The sequence below is a fragment of the Lissotriton vulgaris genome, chromosome 4_1 (assembly GCF_964263255.1).
Source record: "Lissotriton vulgaris chromosome 4_1, aLisVul1.2, whole genome shotgun sequence".
NCBI classification, from domain to species: domain Eukaryota; kingdom Metazoa; phylum Chordata; class Amphibia; order Caudata; family Salamandridae; genus Lissotriton; species Lissotriton vulgaris.
In genome coordinates, this window is record NC_141691.1 from 1,106,637,661 (window position 1) to 1,106,652,627 (window position 14,967).

At 42.4% G+C, this 14,967-nt stretch overlaps 1 protein-coding gene across 1 annotated transcript in view; it reads right to left on the minus strand.

The window, feature by feature from the left end:
* The window catches only part of GALNT4 (polypeptide N-acetylgalactosaminyltransferase 4), a 983,977-nt gene that overhangs the window by 354,014 nt on the left and 614,996 nt on the right, over positions 1-14,967 (minus strand). Inside the window, exon 6 of the mRNA XM_086965331.1 lies at positions 4,113-4,298. Within this exon, the coding sequence (XP_086821457.1) occupies positions 4,113-4,298 (186 nt within the window). The remainder of the gene's footprint in view (positions 1-4,112; positions 4,299-14,967) is intronic.

Genomic DNA, 14,967 nt, shown 5'->3' on the forward strand with positions numbered 1-14,967 from the left:
AAATCTGAAGGAAATCTTGAAGAAATATCTGTAGAAATGAGTTTTAAAGAGTAGAAATAGAGCAGAGCTCAATGGAGACTCCCTAGCACAACGTGCGGTAGAAAATCTGAGGCTCTGAGGTTCCTTCAGGAAGGTTCTAAGGGTGAGGCTCTTCTGATTGGCTGACGCCTAGAGTTTGGTCTCTTTTACAAAAAGAGGCTGATATGTTACAAAAGGGAATGAGGCCTAGGCCTTTCCTTTCTCTTTTGTACCTACTACTATGATATTTTTTATTACCGAGACTCCCAGTCCGTCGACGGGGAATGATACAAAGCATGGGAATCTATGAAAGTTCCAATACTGGGGCAATCCCAAATTTGACTCATGTGGCGATTGAAGAGGGAGATGCCATGCCAATTCCACTAGATGCCATTATCATGCACAGACGACCTCAACTACATAATCGAGACATAAATACAATCGATAGGACAAACAAAGCCTGGCGGACAATGGGTCGCAAAGCTAACAAATTGCCACTTTATGCGCCTGCACTGCCACTGCATTATCATCCTGAAATATCAGTCACACAGGAAGAGGTGGGAATGGGTCTGCTGCGCCAAGTAGGGATGGATACTATGGGAGACCTGTATTGCGACGGGGTCTTTAGGCCACTTACTGAGCTTTCATACATAAGTAACCAAACGTTACTGTTCCTCTTCACGTATCATCGATTGCAGGGGGCGATAAAGAAGCTGTACACGTCTTATCCTGCGGAACCACCACAGCTATCAACATTACAGCTCTTAATTACCGCTCCTACAGCTGCACACATGGTATCTAGGCTTTACGTTAAATTGCAGGAAGACATAGGGGAGATGGCTCAGGAAGCATGGGGTAAATGGAATGATGGCCTGGATGTGCCACTGACGAAGGAGGAATGGGCTAACACCTGTTCATTAACAGAGTTATTAACACCAAACGGTAATTTGTGTATGTTGCACTATAAATATTTACATCAAACCTAAATCAAACCTAACCCAGAAAGGCTATGTAGATACGGCTTGCGTGCAGATTCTAGGTGCAAGAGGTGTAGCGTGCAAGTGGCGGATTTTCTGCACCTTGCATGGTATTGTGAGCAGTGGCAAAATACTGGGAAGAAGTTGCACAGATGCTGGGCGATATGTTGGGTGTTACTGAGGCCTGCTCGATACGAACATGCTTATAAGGACTTGTACCTGAACTGAGGGCCACTATGCGCAAATTCTGTGTGGTTGCGTTACTTGTGGCAAAACAAAGCGTATCATTATGTTGGGGGAGTAGAAAGATTCCAAAAGGTAAACAATGGCTTACTGATCTAACTTATTGTAAAGAATCCTTACAAACGTATGAAGAATTCCAACCGGGTTCAAAACCTAGAGACTATTGGAAATATTTGGGTGCATATCTGGAACTACATCAAGTTGACAAAAAATATGATGTACAGCTGTGCTGTAATACTGTAATAATGGTCAATAATGTCATGATGCAAATATTGGATGATGGATGTTCTGTGCAACGGTCTGTAAGTTATATACTGATTGGACATTGTATGTCTTTTCAAAATGCTAATAAATAAAATTAAAAAAATTAAAAAACTGCTATGATCTACCTAATCCATTTCTAAAGTATCTTCTCTTCTCCATATCTCCTTTTACTCACCCCAGACCTCATCTTACTACTATGATCTTTTGAATAAACACTTTCTAGACCTTTCCCTCTTCTATGCCTCCATTATCCTTTTCGATCCAACTAACAGACTCACATGTCCACCACTCAAATTGACTTTTATTTCCACATACTAATCCACCACTAATCCTTTTTGGGTTCCGGAGTGCTGTGTTACTTGCTGACAAGTGCTTTGACGCCTCATCAAGGGTAGAATGGACTACATACATATAATTACAAACCTACCGCTTACAAAACATCCTCTTCCCCTTAGCGCTGCATGACTTGCAGACTTTTCACTTGCAACCTCGTGAGAGCTCATACAAACCTCCAAATCAGGTAGTCCCTCCTGGGTTCCATCTCACTCTTTCAGTTCTCAACCATGAAGTTTCCCACCCCTTACTCCAAAGTCCTTTCATGGAACACTAATCACCCACCACTCACATAAGTAGTGACCACACAACTGAAAATTCCAAGAGCAGATCTCTCCTTCCTAGTGCCTCCCAACTCCCTCTTTTCATTATATACTAGCAAGCCTAATCTTGAAAAGATTCACTTATGTCTCTACTTACAATCCTCTTAACTCTCTTCTATCTGGTTTCCACACCATCCATTCTAGAAAGACTTCAGTTACATGGGCATTTGATATTATCACCTTAGCTCACAACAGTCAACTTTTTTACATCATCTTTCTCCATGACCTCTCTGTCTTGTTCAACATGGTGATTCATCCAACTCTACAAGGAACTATGTTCTTCCTTGGCATCAAAAAAACAACACTGAATGATTCTCACCCTACCTCTAAAATCAATTCTTGTCTGTCGGTGCACTTCATACTCCCTTGGTACACCCTTACCAGAGAGTGCCCAGTAGGATCTGTCCAGGGTCCTCTTGTCTTTGTTCACAACCTCCCCCTTATATCGTTATAATTCTCAGGACTTTTCTAATATCCTCTAGTCAGATAATACACATATATATTCTTTTCCTTCCCCCATCCCCGGAACTGAATATCAAGCTGCCTTTAGGTGACTGGACACATGATGGCCCTCTGCTTGATTTTCCAAACTCCATGAATAAATAGATATCTCCTCTCCTTGCATCCTTAGCCCCTGTCACGCCTGCTACCCCATGCTATAGCCAATCTTAAACCTTCCCTTGTGCCAGAAGCCTTGTCTTGATATTTTACTCTGGAGAAGTGTGGCTCAGGGGTTAGAGGCGGCAGACCCGGAAGCTGAGATCGGCCCTGGACCAGGGTTCAATTCCCCGCCTCGGCGGGTCTTGTGCTCAAAAAATTCCATGGACTCGATAATTCTCGCTCCGGTGCCTTCTCAACTCATGGGTTCACGCTCTGCGACTCTGGGCAATAGCTTGCTTAATCTCCACAACGGCCCCTCGCGGCGGGATGCCTGGCTTTCACCTTGTGGATACCCTGCCGGGGTTATCTCACAGGGGAATACCAGGACGGGTTCCCTAAGCAAGCGCCGGGAAACCCTTTGTGGGTAGCTGTGCGCTATATAAGCTCAAATACATTTACATTTACATTACTCTAACGCCAATACGGAGTCATTTATCTACACCACTACAACAACCAAGCTTCAACTTCCCCCTATCAGAATCTTTCAGTAACGCCCCCTTTCTGTAGAGAAAGACAATTAATAAAGATTACTTCTGTGAGTGCTTTCTAATAGGTCTCCTAAAGCAATTCTTTTATATCCTGAAAACAAAGACTAACCAACTTTGAAACACATGACCGAATCTTACTAAATATATTCTCACCCATTCATACTAGTGATGTAGACTAGTGATAGATTGTGTGTATTATGTCATAGTTGCAATCTCATTTTGAGGCACTCACACCACATCACCACCTATGCATGTATTGCCATAAACTGCTTATATTTTCGTGTAATCTCTTGCTTTGCACATTATTCTTGTACACAAAATATAAAAAGCAGAATAAGTATTATAGAGAATATTACTGAAGAGATGTACTTGAACAATGTCCATAAAAGTTTATAAAGAAATGTTATGCACGATGTGTCCTTGTATAGCTTAATTTGATGTCCACAAATGCGATATTAGTCACAGCAATGTCCTCATGCCATTGTCTTGAGTCCCTTCAGTAATATATTTGCTTTGAGACAGCTCATACGCATAAGAGTCAGAGCTAATATGTGTCACATGAGTATGTTCAAAAGAAGAACTGGATCACCACTTTAAAACGTGTGCTAGATACCCGTCTAAAAATATTGGATGAAATGGGTGGAAAGGCATCCACCACCAGGAACAGTGCATAGCTGCTGAACCAGTATATTCAAGGAGCAAATTTAAATTGACAGCAGTTTTGGTAAACTGTTGATAAAAGACGGCTCTCTATTTTACCTTTCTACAAAGCACTATAACTGCTTGATGGGTAGAGCTTCAATTACCTGATTGGGTCAATTCTGGTTTTCCGTCTTCGACGCTCACTTTCTGGAACTGCGTGCCATTGGAAAGTCAGTCGCCAGTCAAACCCCCCTATCATGGGCTCGCCTGTCTGCATGTAGAATTCAAATGTGTTCCAATCAATGGTATCGATAACTGGGCACACAATGGCAGTCTCATTCTCACCAATTCTGTAAAACAGCAAGAAATAAAAAAACACAACAGTTTAAACACTACTATTACACGTTAAGAGGCTGGTGTATATATATATATCATGTTACAATATACGCCTACCTTCTCTATAACAATCCGGAGAGTAGTAAATTAATAGACCATTTAAACAAAAATGCCCGTGCAGCTCATTAACTTTTTGTATTGTGATGTAGTTTTAAAGCCTGCATGAGAGAAAGAACACTTTTCTTTATGGAATCACATGAGTTTCCTTGGCTATGCAGCTACAGTGAATTGTAAAGTATAGCTTTCTGTCAAGAGAAGGTAGGAAGTGGCCATGCCTGTACACTGGAATGTCTTGCACCTGTGATAGAGCTGTCTACAGCTCTGGGGGCATGCTTGTTTGGACTCCAGTTCTACTAAACCACTGTGCAGAGCCAGGAGCTCCTTGGATTAAATGAACACACATTTATTTCCCTGCACAATCAATCAAACATTAATAGAGTGGGGCAAATCACCCATGAGGGTCTCAAGGCGGATGTCCAAGGCTAAAGCTCTGGAGCAGTGGTCCTCACTGGCATCAATATCATGCTGCCCGGAGTGGTCATGGGAGCACCCCAGGGACGGCGGTGGCCCCAGGGAGCAGGGGCTGATAGCGAGGCTGAAGGAGCCAGGGCCAGCCCCTGAGGCTGAATAGTGGTGGTGCCTGTGATGGAGCAAGGATTCGCACAAAAAGCGACTTGCTTGTATCATGAACCTCGAATAACCCTAACTATATAATCAACATGTTCATCTTACTAATTCTCCTTCTTTTCCCTTTGACATTGGGTATCCGAGTGAAGCTTGCCTACGTGTTTTCTAATACTAATACGCTTGCTCCTAAAATGGCTGCTGCTACGCAGGAAATTCTACTGCGCATGCGTCTGTCATACCCACGTGATATGACGTACTCGCAGTTGTGGAGGGAAGTCTGTCGCATCTGCGCACTAGTGTTAATATGGCTGCTCTGTGTACTCACATGCGAGAGGCTTGCACTGCTGCTTTTGCTAAGCTGTTCGTTCTGCCTAATCCTAATGCTATAGTTTATTATAAAGTAATGGGTATAGTGTAAAAATTCATGGTATACAGTGTAATCATTTATTCTGTGTTCTAAAACGGTTTCTTTTCCATTTCATGTTGCACTTTGAAATTTGGCCTGTCTCGCGACGCGGTACTCCATCTTGGTTGAAACTGCGGCTGCGCGAGATTCTGCAGTCTCAAGAACAAGTGACCTTTGGACTATTGCCAAGGAGCTGACTGTCTAGAAGATGCTCCTGGGAAAGTTGTCTAATGAACTCTAAATTGAATACATTGTAATCGTCAATAGAACATCCATTGTTAGGAAGAAGAAATCAGCATGAGAACCTGAATTTGATGGACTTGAACATAAATTTGAATAAGGAGACGGAGAAAGTCTAAAATGTAGGTGGTGTGATGACCTGTCCTCCTCCTTTGTCCAATCGAAATTGGGGATACCTACACTTACAACATTTGGGGGTGGTACACTGACCTGGAAAACAGTATAATTGGCGTAGGTTTAGCTAGAGAAATTGTTAGACTTGTCTGAATAGCTGACCTGTGACTGACCCAACGCACTCAATAGGTGACTAAGAGCAGAGGACTGCAGAGCACTCTGTCGGGAGGTTTGACAACCCAATCGGGGTTTTGGGAAGTTGAAGTGCTGGCGAAGCACTTTGTTTGGTGAAAGCTGTAACCCAAGCAGGGTTTTGGTTGATTCCTTGCAGAGAGGGAGTAGCGCAGGCGTTGCAACCGAAACTGAGGGTTCTGGTCTTAACATTTGGTGGTTCGGTCCTGATCCAAATTCTGGGGTTATCCTGTCCTGATTTTTCTGAACTGCACCTGCTCGCCTACTGGCACTGAAGTCTTTGGGGTTTTCTCCTGTCCTTTTCAACTGACCCGTGGCCAGGGTTGGTCTTCACACCATTCTAGGTAAATATTAATCTGTGTGGGTAATTGTCATTCTAATTTGCGTCCTTTTCTTTACCTTCCCTGAATTTGCAAAGCTTTGATTGCATATGTTCTATTTCTTTCCCTTCCCTTAAGCAAATGACAAATTCCTGTTTTACTGTTTATTAGCGTGTTCCACTTTTCAACCCACCTTTAGTCAATGCTAAATGTTTTCAGAATAGTATATGTTTCTTTTACCTTACCCTCCCTTTAAGGAGCTAAGCCTGGTTATCTGAATCTATAGAGTGTTCCAATTCTTACCTTCCCTATAGTTATGTGCTAAATCTGAAACTTGATTTGCATATTATGTTCTCTTTTTCCCAAACCGTCAATAATTGCGAAAGTTCTTGGGTTTAGTATGTTCCCTTTCTTTACGCTCCTTTAGTTAAGTTGCAAAAGTCTGCTTTCTCGAAATAGCATGTTCCTTGTTCCTACCTTCCCTTTATTTCGAGTTTGCTAAATGGTTGGCATAATTTATCGTTCGAATAGCTATACACTGTTTCTGATCTTGGTTATTGATAGTTTAATCGCTTTCAATCTGTGGCTCATGACTTTTGATAATGATTAGATAAAGAGTTTGAACGTACCCAGAGTCTGTAGTCATTATATAAATGTAATGGTATTTTGAGTGCATTTCTTTACTTAACTCCCTGATTCATCGTGGTCGTAGGTACTAGTGACAAGGATTGGTAAGTCAATGGTATAGGAATTAGTGGAATAAAATAATCTGGTAGTAGAACGTGGGTTACCTGACTGAATAAATGTATGGTTATGAATTATGGGCCCAGGTGAGTATTGGTAAATTCTAGTTGGGTGACCTGCGCGCTCTATCAGTATATAAACTTTGGTAGCAGTAGTATGGTTAGGGATTAGTTAAAGATAGGTATTTAATTAGTTAGTTGGTTAAGGTTCATATTTCATTGATCGATCAAATGTGGTATTATTGAAATGTTTTGATGCTGCTATATTGAATTTTATGTATTAACCAAAATCGTTCGTACCGGTTATATGTTTGTCTGGAATCCCTGGGGGCAGAATAGCGGGTGGTAGATAGAAGCCACATCGCGGTGAGGTCACTTATTCGCAGGAAGTTAGTGCATGGTTGGGCAGAACCGGAAGCACTATTTAGGGTTTTCTGTATGAATGTGTGAATAAATGATAGCAAGGAGTTTGTTAGCAAAACTTTTGTTGTGATATAACCTAGTAAGGGTCACACAGAAGAAGTAGCAGATTTGTCTGAGCTTGATTGATAGCAAAGGGGTTCACTGGTGAAACTTTGGTCTTAGTGTATATCCCAGAGTGGATAAAGTCTGGAAGAGTAGCAGGTTCTTTAATGCTCTTGTGAAGGGTAGGCGGAAGGGTTCTACTCGTAGTGTATGAAAAGTAAACAGAAGGGATTTGCTTGCAGTGAAATATTTCTTTCCTATCTAGTCACTCGGGTACAGTGGAAAAAGTGTTTCCGTTGTTAAATAATAAAATCTGCACTTTAAAACCAAAAGAATTTAGTTTTCGAAATACCTTGTGAAGGAGGGAGTCAGTTGCGGAGCTGCGCTGACGTCACTCAGAGCCGCGCTGGTATTGGTCAAGAAGGCGGGTGTGTAGCTGAGATAGCATTGTAAAGAAGGGGTGATCGCAGGAGCGTGGGAACTCATCTCATGGGAAAAGCCGCGCACCCATTGGTTGAAATTATTTGAAACCGCAGTGTTGGTTGGTTGTCGAAAAATAAAAGACGCGCTAGTATTGGAAGCCTTTAGTAAACAGAAATAAGTATTTTAGCACTATTTGAATTTTTGCAAAATATATGTGGTATCCAAGCTATCCAGAAACTCCACCTGATCCAAGATACCAAGGGTTTGCTAGGGATCAGATGATAAGAGGCAGACCTCGCAATATGTACGGAAGTAAGAGAAAAATGTCATTTGTAGACACAGTTAGAAATTATTTAAAAAAAAGACATACCCAACACTTCAGGTATTTACAACTGCACCCCGCCATTCATGCACATCTCCCTGCGCCCACCACCCTTCCAGAGTTTAGCCCACTAGAAGCCCAAGTGATGATGGGGGATCTGGGGAAGAGCGGAGTGTCCCGAATTTACCGGACCCTAGTGAATAATAGCCCCTCGTCCCTTGACCAGCTATGTACCCGGTGGGAGGGATGGGTGGGACACCTGGGGGAGGCCGACTGGTGAGATGCCTTGATGGCCCCGCGCTCTCTGACCACATCATCCAAGCTGCGGCTGGTGCAGACATACTTTCTACACACGTCCTACCTCACCCCAGAGAGGCTCTTCCGAGCCCGCTTGCGACCCTCCCCAGACTGCCCAAGATGTGGGCATTTTCTCCGGCCGACTTCTACCACATGGTATGGATGTGCCCGGGGCTTGTGAGGTTTTGGAGGGGAGTGGAATGGGGGCTTTCAGAGGCTCTGGGCTGGGAGGTCCCTCATGACCCACTGCGACTGCTGCTGGGGATCTTTGATGGCCTAGATGGCTCCCGATCGGATAAACGCCTGTTGGGGACGGCGGTGGCCGTGGCCAAGCGAGACATAGCCCGAAACTGTTTATGGCCTGATGCACCCACGGTGGAGGGTTGGAGGAGATGGGTGGACTGGTGCGGGGCCCAGGAAGAGGTCCTATTCGAATCCCGGGGCTCTCCTGACCTGTTCTCTAAAATATGGGGGAAATGGTTTAACATGCTCCCACCGTGACCCCGAATGTATACACTGTCCTCCAATGGTGGTTATTGTTACGCAAATTGTGATGTCGGATTGGACTGGATCAACCCTACCCATATGTACTGCTGCATTTCAATCCTTGTACCTGTTGATTAAGGAGCTGCTGCCAATGAATTTTATATGTTGGTTTAAAATGCTGAATAAAGTTGATTATCAAAAAAAAAAAGAGACAAGCCCATTAAAACTAGAGAAGGAGTCATTATTCCACCACCGAATACTCCTGCATCATTCATGATGTTTGACAGGGGATACCACTCCTGTGTATGGTTAGAGAACTGGGTGGAATATACAAAAGATGATGGACTTCTGGCATTTCCCTTAGAAGGCACTTTTAATGGAAGAGTTTTGTTTAATTTGAGGACTCAAATGAATGATTTACATCCCAGACCTAGATTAACGCAATATGAGGCCCTAGAAGAAAGGGAGATTGAGGCTTTTGAGCGAGACAGACCTAGAATTGACAAAGGACTGAGCAAATTTTACCCAAAGGTTCCACGAGACTCCAAAGAAAAACAAATGAAACAATGGAGACAGAATATGTTAGTGGAAGGGCTTTACCCAGTACTAACTGTAGAGGAGCCTGTGGGAGGTAAAACGACTGAGAACATTTAATGAGTAGTGGTGATCCAGACGATGATTACATGGAGGATTTATTAATGAAAAATCCACCACCTTATAATGAGGAACCAAGAACAGCAATTCCGAATAACCCGTTTTTTAAACCACCTTATAATGAGGAGTCAAGTACAGCAAATCCGACTGCCCCATTTTTAAAGCCACCTTTAATTCCACAAGTGATACATGAGACTTCCATCGAAAGGGTATTACAAGAAAGAGAAAGAGAAGCTTTAAATAAACAGAGAAGTGAATTAATTCAGAACATTTCTCAATTAAATACAAGTCCTGAGGCTTTGAAAATTCCAGTGACTATTGGCCCAGTTGTTCCTTTGTACGGAGATAAAGAAGCTAGTCCAAAAGCTCCAGTTATAACTACATCAGTATTGCAGCCAAGAAAAGAACCACTGACAATAGATGATCAGGCAAGTGAATGTGAATCAGTGATATCCTTAATGGATTTACCGATAAGAGAACCCGAAGGTGGTTCAATGAGGAAAACCACTCCTTTAACCTTGAGAGAAGAACAGATGGAGACTTCTTCAGGTACGAGAAGTGCCACTGTAGTAACTCCTGAAGAAATAGACAGATGGACACGGGAATAGAGAGACCAAAGACACAGCCTAAGCCATTAGATATATATAAATTGAGGATTGAAATAGAAGAAATGATGTCTGGGAATGTGGGATTGGAGAGATTAAATACCCTTAGTGAAGATGAATTACTGTTTATCTGTAAAAGCATCACTAGAAATACAAAGGTGTTTCATGAGAAATTAATGGACACTGCAGCTAGCATGGGAATCGACATTGGTAAATCTAAAGTATTGCAGAAACCCTACCGAGTAGAATTCTCTGACAAAGACTTAGAAAACATGAATGTGTCAGGAAAAAAGGTGCAAATAAGAGAGCTGATGACTAATGCAAAAATGGGGAGAACTAAAGAAATGGAAAGCAAGATGGGCAAAGAAAAAGGAAGAAATTCGATCAAGACAAATGACTTCAGAATATGTTTTAAAAGAGGATGTATGACATTACAACGCATGCTTTTACCACGCATGCCTTTACATCGCAAGTTTTACAACGTATGCTTTTACAACGCATAGTGTTGAGGGGTGCTGGATAGTGAATAGTTTAATTTACTATTCCAACTCCAGTCCCCGTGGATAGTAGGGAAGGTGATGGTTAGTAAATTAAATCTATTCCCTATCCTAGAGCGCCCCCCAGCGCAATGAGTTGTAATGGCATGCGTTGTAATAGTTGCGTCGTAAAGGCTCTGCATGGTAAAAGTTGCATTGTAAAGGATGTTCCCCTTTAAAAGAAGCAGAAAAGGTAGAAAAATTATGTCCCATGCGAGAGGTACCAGGTGGAGGCTATGTGCATGTTCCATGGTCCAGACAGGATATTTTGTCATTTACGAATGATTTCCCAAAACTTCGAGAAAAACCTGTAGAGTGGTACAGACAGGTCGAGAGATTTGTAAAAGTGTCAAAGTGTGTTTTGAAAGACTTAGATGGCTTATTTGACATTGTAGTCCCCATAGATTTGTGGACAGAATGCAAAGTAGCTGTTGATTGGCCTAGTGATGAGTACCCAAGACACCCAAAGATAGGGGCACCTTCCGAGGATGTAATGAAAAAATACAATCAGGTAATACTTTACCTAAAAGGAAAGGTGCCTGCAAAAGAGACAGACTGCATGAAAATAGATAGAAACACTCAGAATAAAGACGAATCAGTGCATTCATATTATGAACGTTTACTACAGACCTTTTAACAATACAGCGGATTAGATAACATCGACATGAAAGACATGACACATTTTATTTATCGATTTGTGCTAGGATTGAGACCAGAAATTTCACAATGGATTAAAGACAATAAAATTTGTTGGCAAGCTAAGTCCATAGATGAGGTCCTGAAATATGCAAAATATTGTGAAGATGAGCTAGAAAACAAATGGAAAGAGTTGAAAGAAAAAGTTATGTGGGCACAAGTAAAATTAGCAGAGCAACAAGAACAACAGGAAGGCCCAAGGGAAAATTCAACAGGGAAGATGCGAAAAAGAAGTTCCCCTGTTATGGATGTGGCAAGTTGGGGCACTGGAAGGACGAGTGTAAGGCTGTGCAGAGTGGTAATGTGCAAAACAATGATTTAACTCCACAGACGCAGCATGAGGTGCCACGGAAGACCCAGCAGCAGGTAACACAGAACCAGATACCCTAGCTCCTATGCCAAATTATAGGAGCAAAGCACAACAGAATGTAGAGACTTCGAATTGGGAAAGAAGGGAAAAGAGAGATGCATCAACCTCACAATTTCTTTTGTGAAGAACCTTAATGACGGTGCCTGAGGGGGGAGGATGAGGAGTGCATGCTTGGCGCCTTCCTGCCGGTAGACCAGTCAGGGCCATACATTGAAGGAAAGGTTGAAGGAAATGATGTCACCTTTCTATTGGACACTGGTGCTACCCGTTTTACTGTGAGAACAGCAGGCGTTCCAAACCAACCCCTCTCGGGAGAAGCGATCCAAGTAGTGGGCGTTTCTAATAAACAAATTAGTACCCCAGTCACAGAACCAATGGAAGTAAAAATAGGGAATTTTAAAGAAATGCATAGATTCGTAGTCTGTGACTCAAGTCCTGTAAATTTGCTAGGACGAGATTTGTTGTGCAAAATGAATAGACCCATCTTTTGCACTCCAAATGGCGTTGAAATTCAAACCCCAGACGAAGACGGAGTTTACAAATTAATGTTAGCAAGACCAGAGACAAAAATTGCAAGAATGACAATAATAGACTTACCAGAAGAACTGCAACAGACGGTAAGCCCAGAGGTGTGGGACTTTACTGGAAAAGATGTAGGATTAATTGCGAATGTTGACCCAATAAAGGTGACCATAAAAGAAGACGCAGTCTACCCAAATACTCGAAAGTACAAAATGAGTGCAGAAATAAAGGCAGGTATTGCAGTAGAAATAAAACGGTTGGTGGAAGCAGGCATTTTGCAAGAATTATTGAGCAGTCCATGTAACTCCCCCATAATTGGTATAAAGAAACCGAGTGGTAAGTACAGGGTCGTACAAGACCTTAGAAAGGTTAATAAGATTGTTGTCCCTTGCTGTCCAGTTGTGCTAAATCCTGCAGTGATTCTGTATCAGATACTGTGGGAGGCTGGATGGTTTACTGTCATTGACCAATGTCATGCATTTTTCTTGATTCCATTGCACCCAGATAGCAAATTTCTTTTCTCATTTGAATTCGACAGTCATGTCTATGTCTGGAATCGTGTCCCTCAGGGGTACACAGAAAGCCCCTCGATTTTTAACCAGATTTTGAAAAAGTGCCTTGAGTCGGTAGTACTACCTGGACAGTCAGTCTTGGTTCAGTTTATAGACGACATTTTGGTGGCCTCCAAATCACGAAAAGAAAGTGTTGTCTATACCATAGCTTTACTGAATCATCTGGGTGAAGGAGGACATAAAGTGTCCCCAGAGAAATTGCAATTTTGTGCTACCTCTGTGAAATATCTGGGGCATCAGGACGAGAGAGGTGTCAGAAAAGTTACCACAGAAAGAATTAGGATAATCAAAAACATGGATTTGCCAAAAACACAAAAAGAGATTAGAATGTTTCTTGGAGTTGTAGGATATTGCAGGCAATGGATTGTGGGATTCGCAGTCCTTGCAAAGCCCCTGATACAAATGACAAAGAAAAGAGCCAAAGACCCAGTAGAGTGGGATGACGAAAGCATGACTGCCTTTGTAAATTTACGAAACTGCCTGTGTACAGCTCCAGCATTGGGAATACCTGACTATTCGAAAGATTTTGCACTTTTTTGTGACACACAAGATAATTGTGCACTTTCAGTTTTGACTCAGATTCATGTACTAGTGCGACGCCCAGTGGCATATTTTTCGTCCACATTAGACCCAGTGGCAGCTGCATTGCCCAGATGTCTGAAAGCAGTAGCTGCAACTTGCATGAGCCTTGAGCAGAGTGAATCAATTATTATGGGACATCCTGTAACTGTGTATGTTGTAATCTTGCTAACCAGGACTAAGACTCAGTATCTCACACCTAGTCGGCTGACTAAGTACGAGAGAATTCTTGTAGGTGCAGGAAATGTAACCATTGCAACCCTACTGCCTAATTCATATAGTGCAGAACTTAAGGAAGAAGTTCAGCATGACTGCATTGATCTGACTGAATACAGCACAAAGCTGAGACCGGATATGAGAGAGGAGCCCTTAATTGAGTCAGACTATGAGCTATTTGTTGATGGCTCATGCATGAGACATGAGGAAGGAGGTTTAAGCGCTGCCTACGCAGTGTGTACCTTGGGAGGCCCAGTGGAAGCATCCTATTTGCCTGGAGTCAAGTCTGCACAAGTAGCCAAATTGGTTGCCCTGGCAAAGGCCTGTAAATTTGGGAAAAATTGGAAAGTAAACATATTCAGTGACAGCCAATATGGTTACGGGGTTGTGCATGACTATGGCCAATTGTGGATGCAAAGGGAGTTTCTGACTTCTGCAGGCACCCCCATCAGAAATGGTCAATATGTGAAAGATTTACTGAAAGCAATCCAGTTGCCAAAAGAAGTGGCAGTGGTCGAGTGTGCTGCTCACAAATCTGGCAATGACAAAGTGACAGCTGGTAATCGATATGCTGACCAGTTAGCCCAACATTGTGCAAAATACAAAATGGCTGTTAACAAAAAGGTTGAGGTGGGTGGAAACAGCTGCCAACTTATGTTACTGGATGGTGTGGATACATGGGAAGAAATGAGAGATTTGCAGAATGCAGCAGAACCTAAAGAAAAGGAACAATGGAGGAAATTAGGGTGTCAGAAAAGGGCTGAAGATGGTGTAATTGTTTACCTTGACGAAACAGTAGTGTTACCAAACTGTCTGCTTGCTCCTATGGCTAGGTTGATTCGTGGAGATTCACATTTGGGAAGAGATGCTATGATACGTCTATTCAGACGAACGTGGTTTAATGCGAAATTCAGGAACATAGCAGAGGCACTCTGCCAGAGGTGCTTGATTTGTCAGCAAATGAACCCAGGGAAGAAAACAGTGGTATTACCAGGAAAGATTGGAAAGGCAGAAGGACCTTTTATTCGATTTCAGATTGATTTCATTCAGTTGCCCCCTTGTCGAGGACTAAAATATGTACTTGTCATTGTCTGCCTGTTTTCAAAATGGGTAGAAGCTTACCCTGCTCGAAAAAATGATAGCATTACTGTGGCTAAGCTTTTACTTAGGGAGCTTATCCCACGGTTCGGTTTTCCAGTAACAATTGAATCAGACAGAGGAAAACATTTTAACAGTGA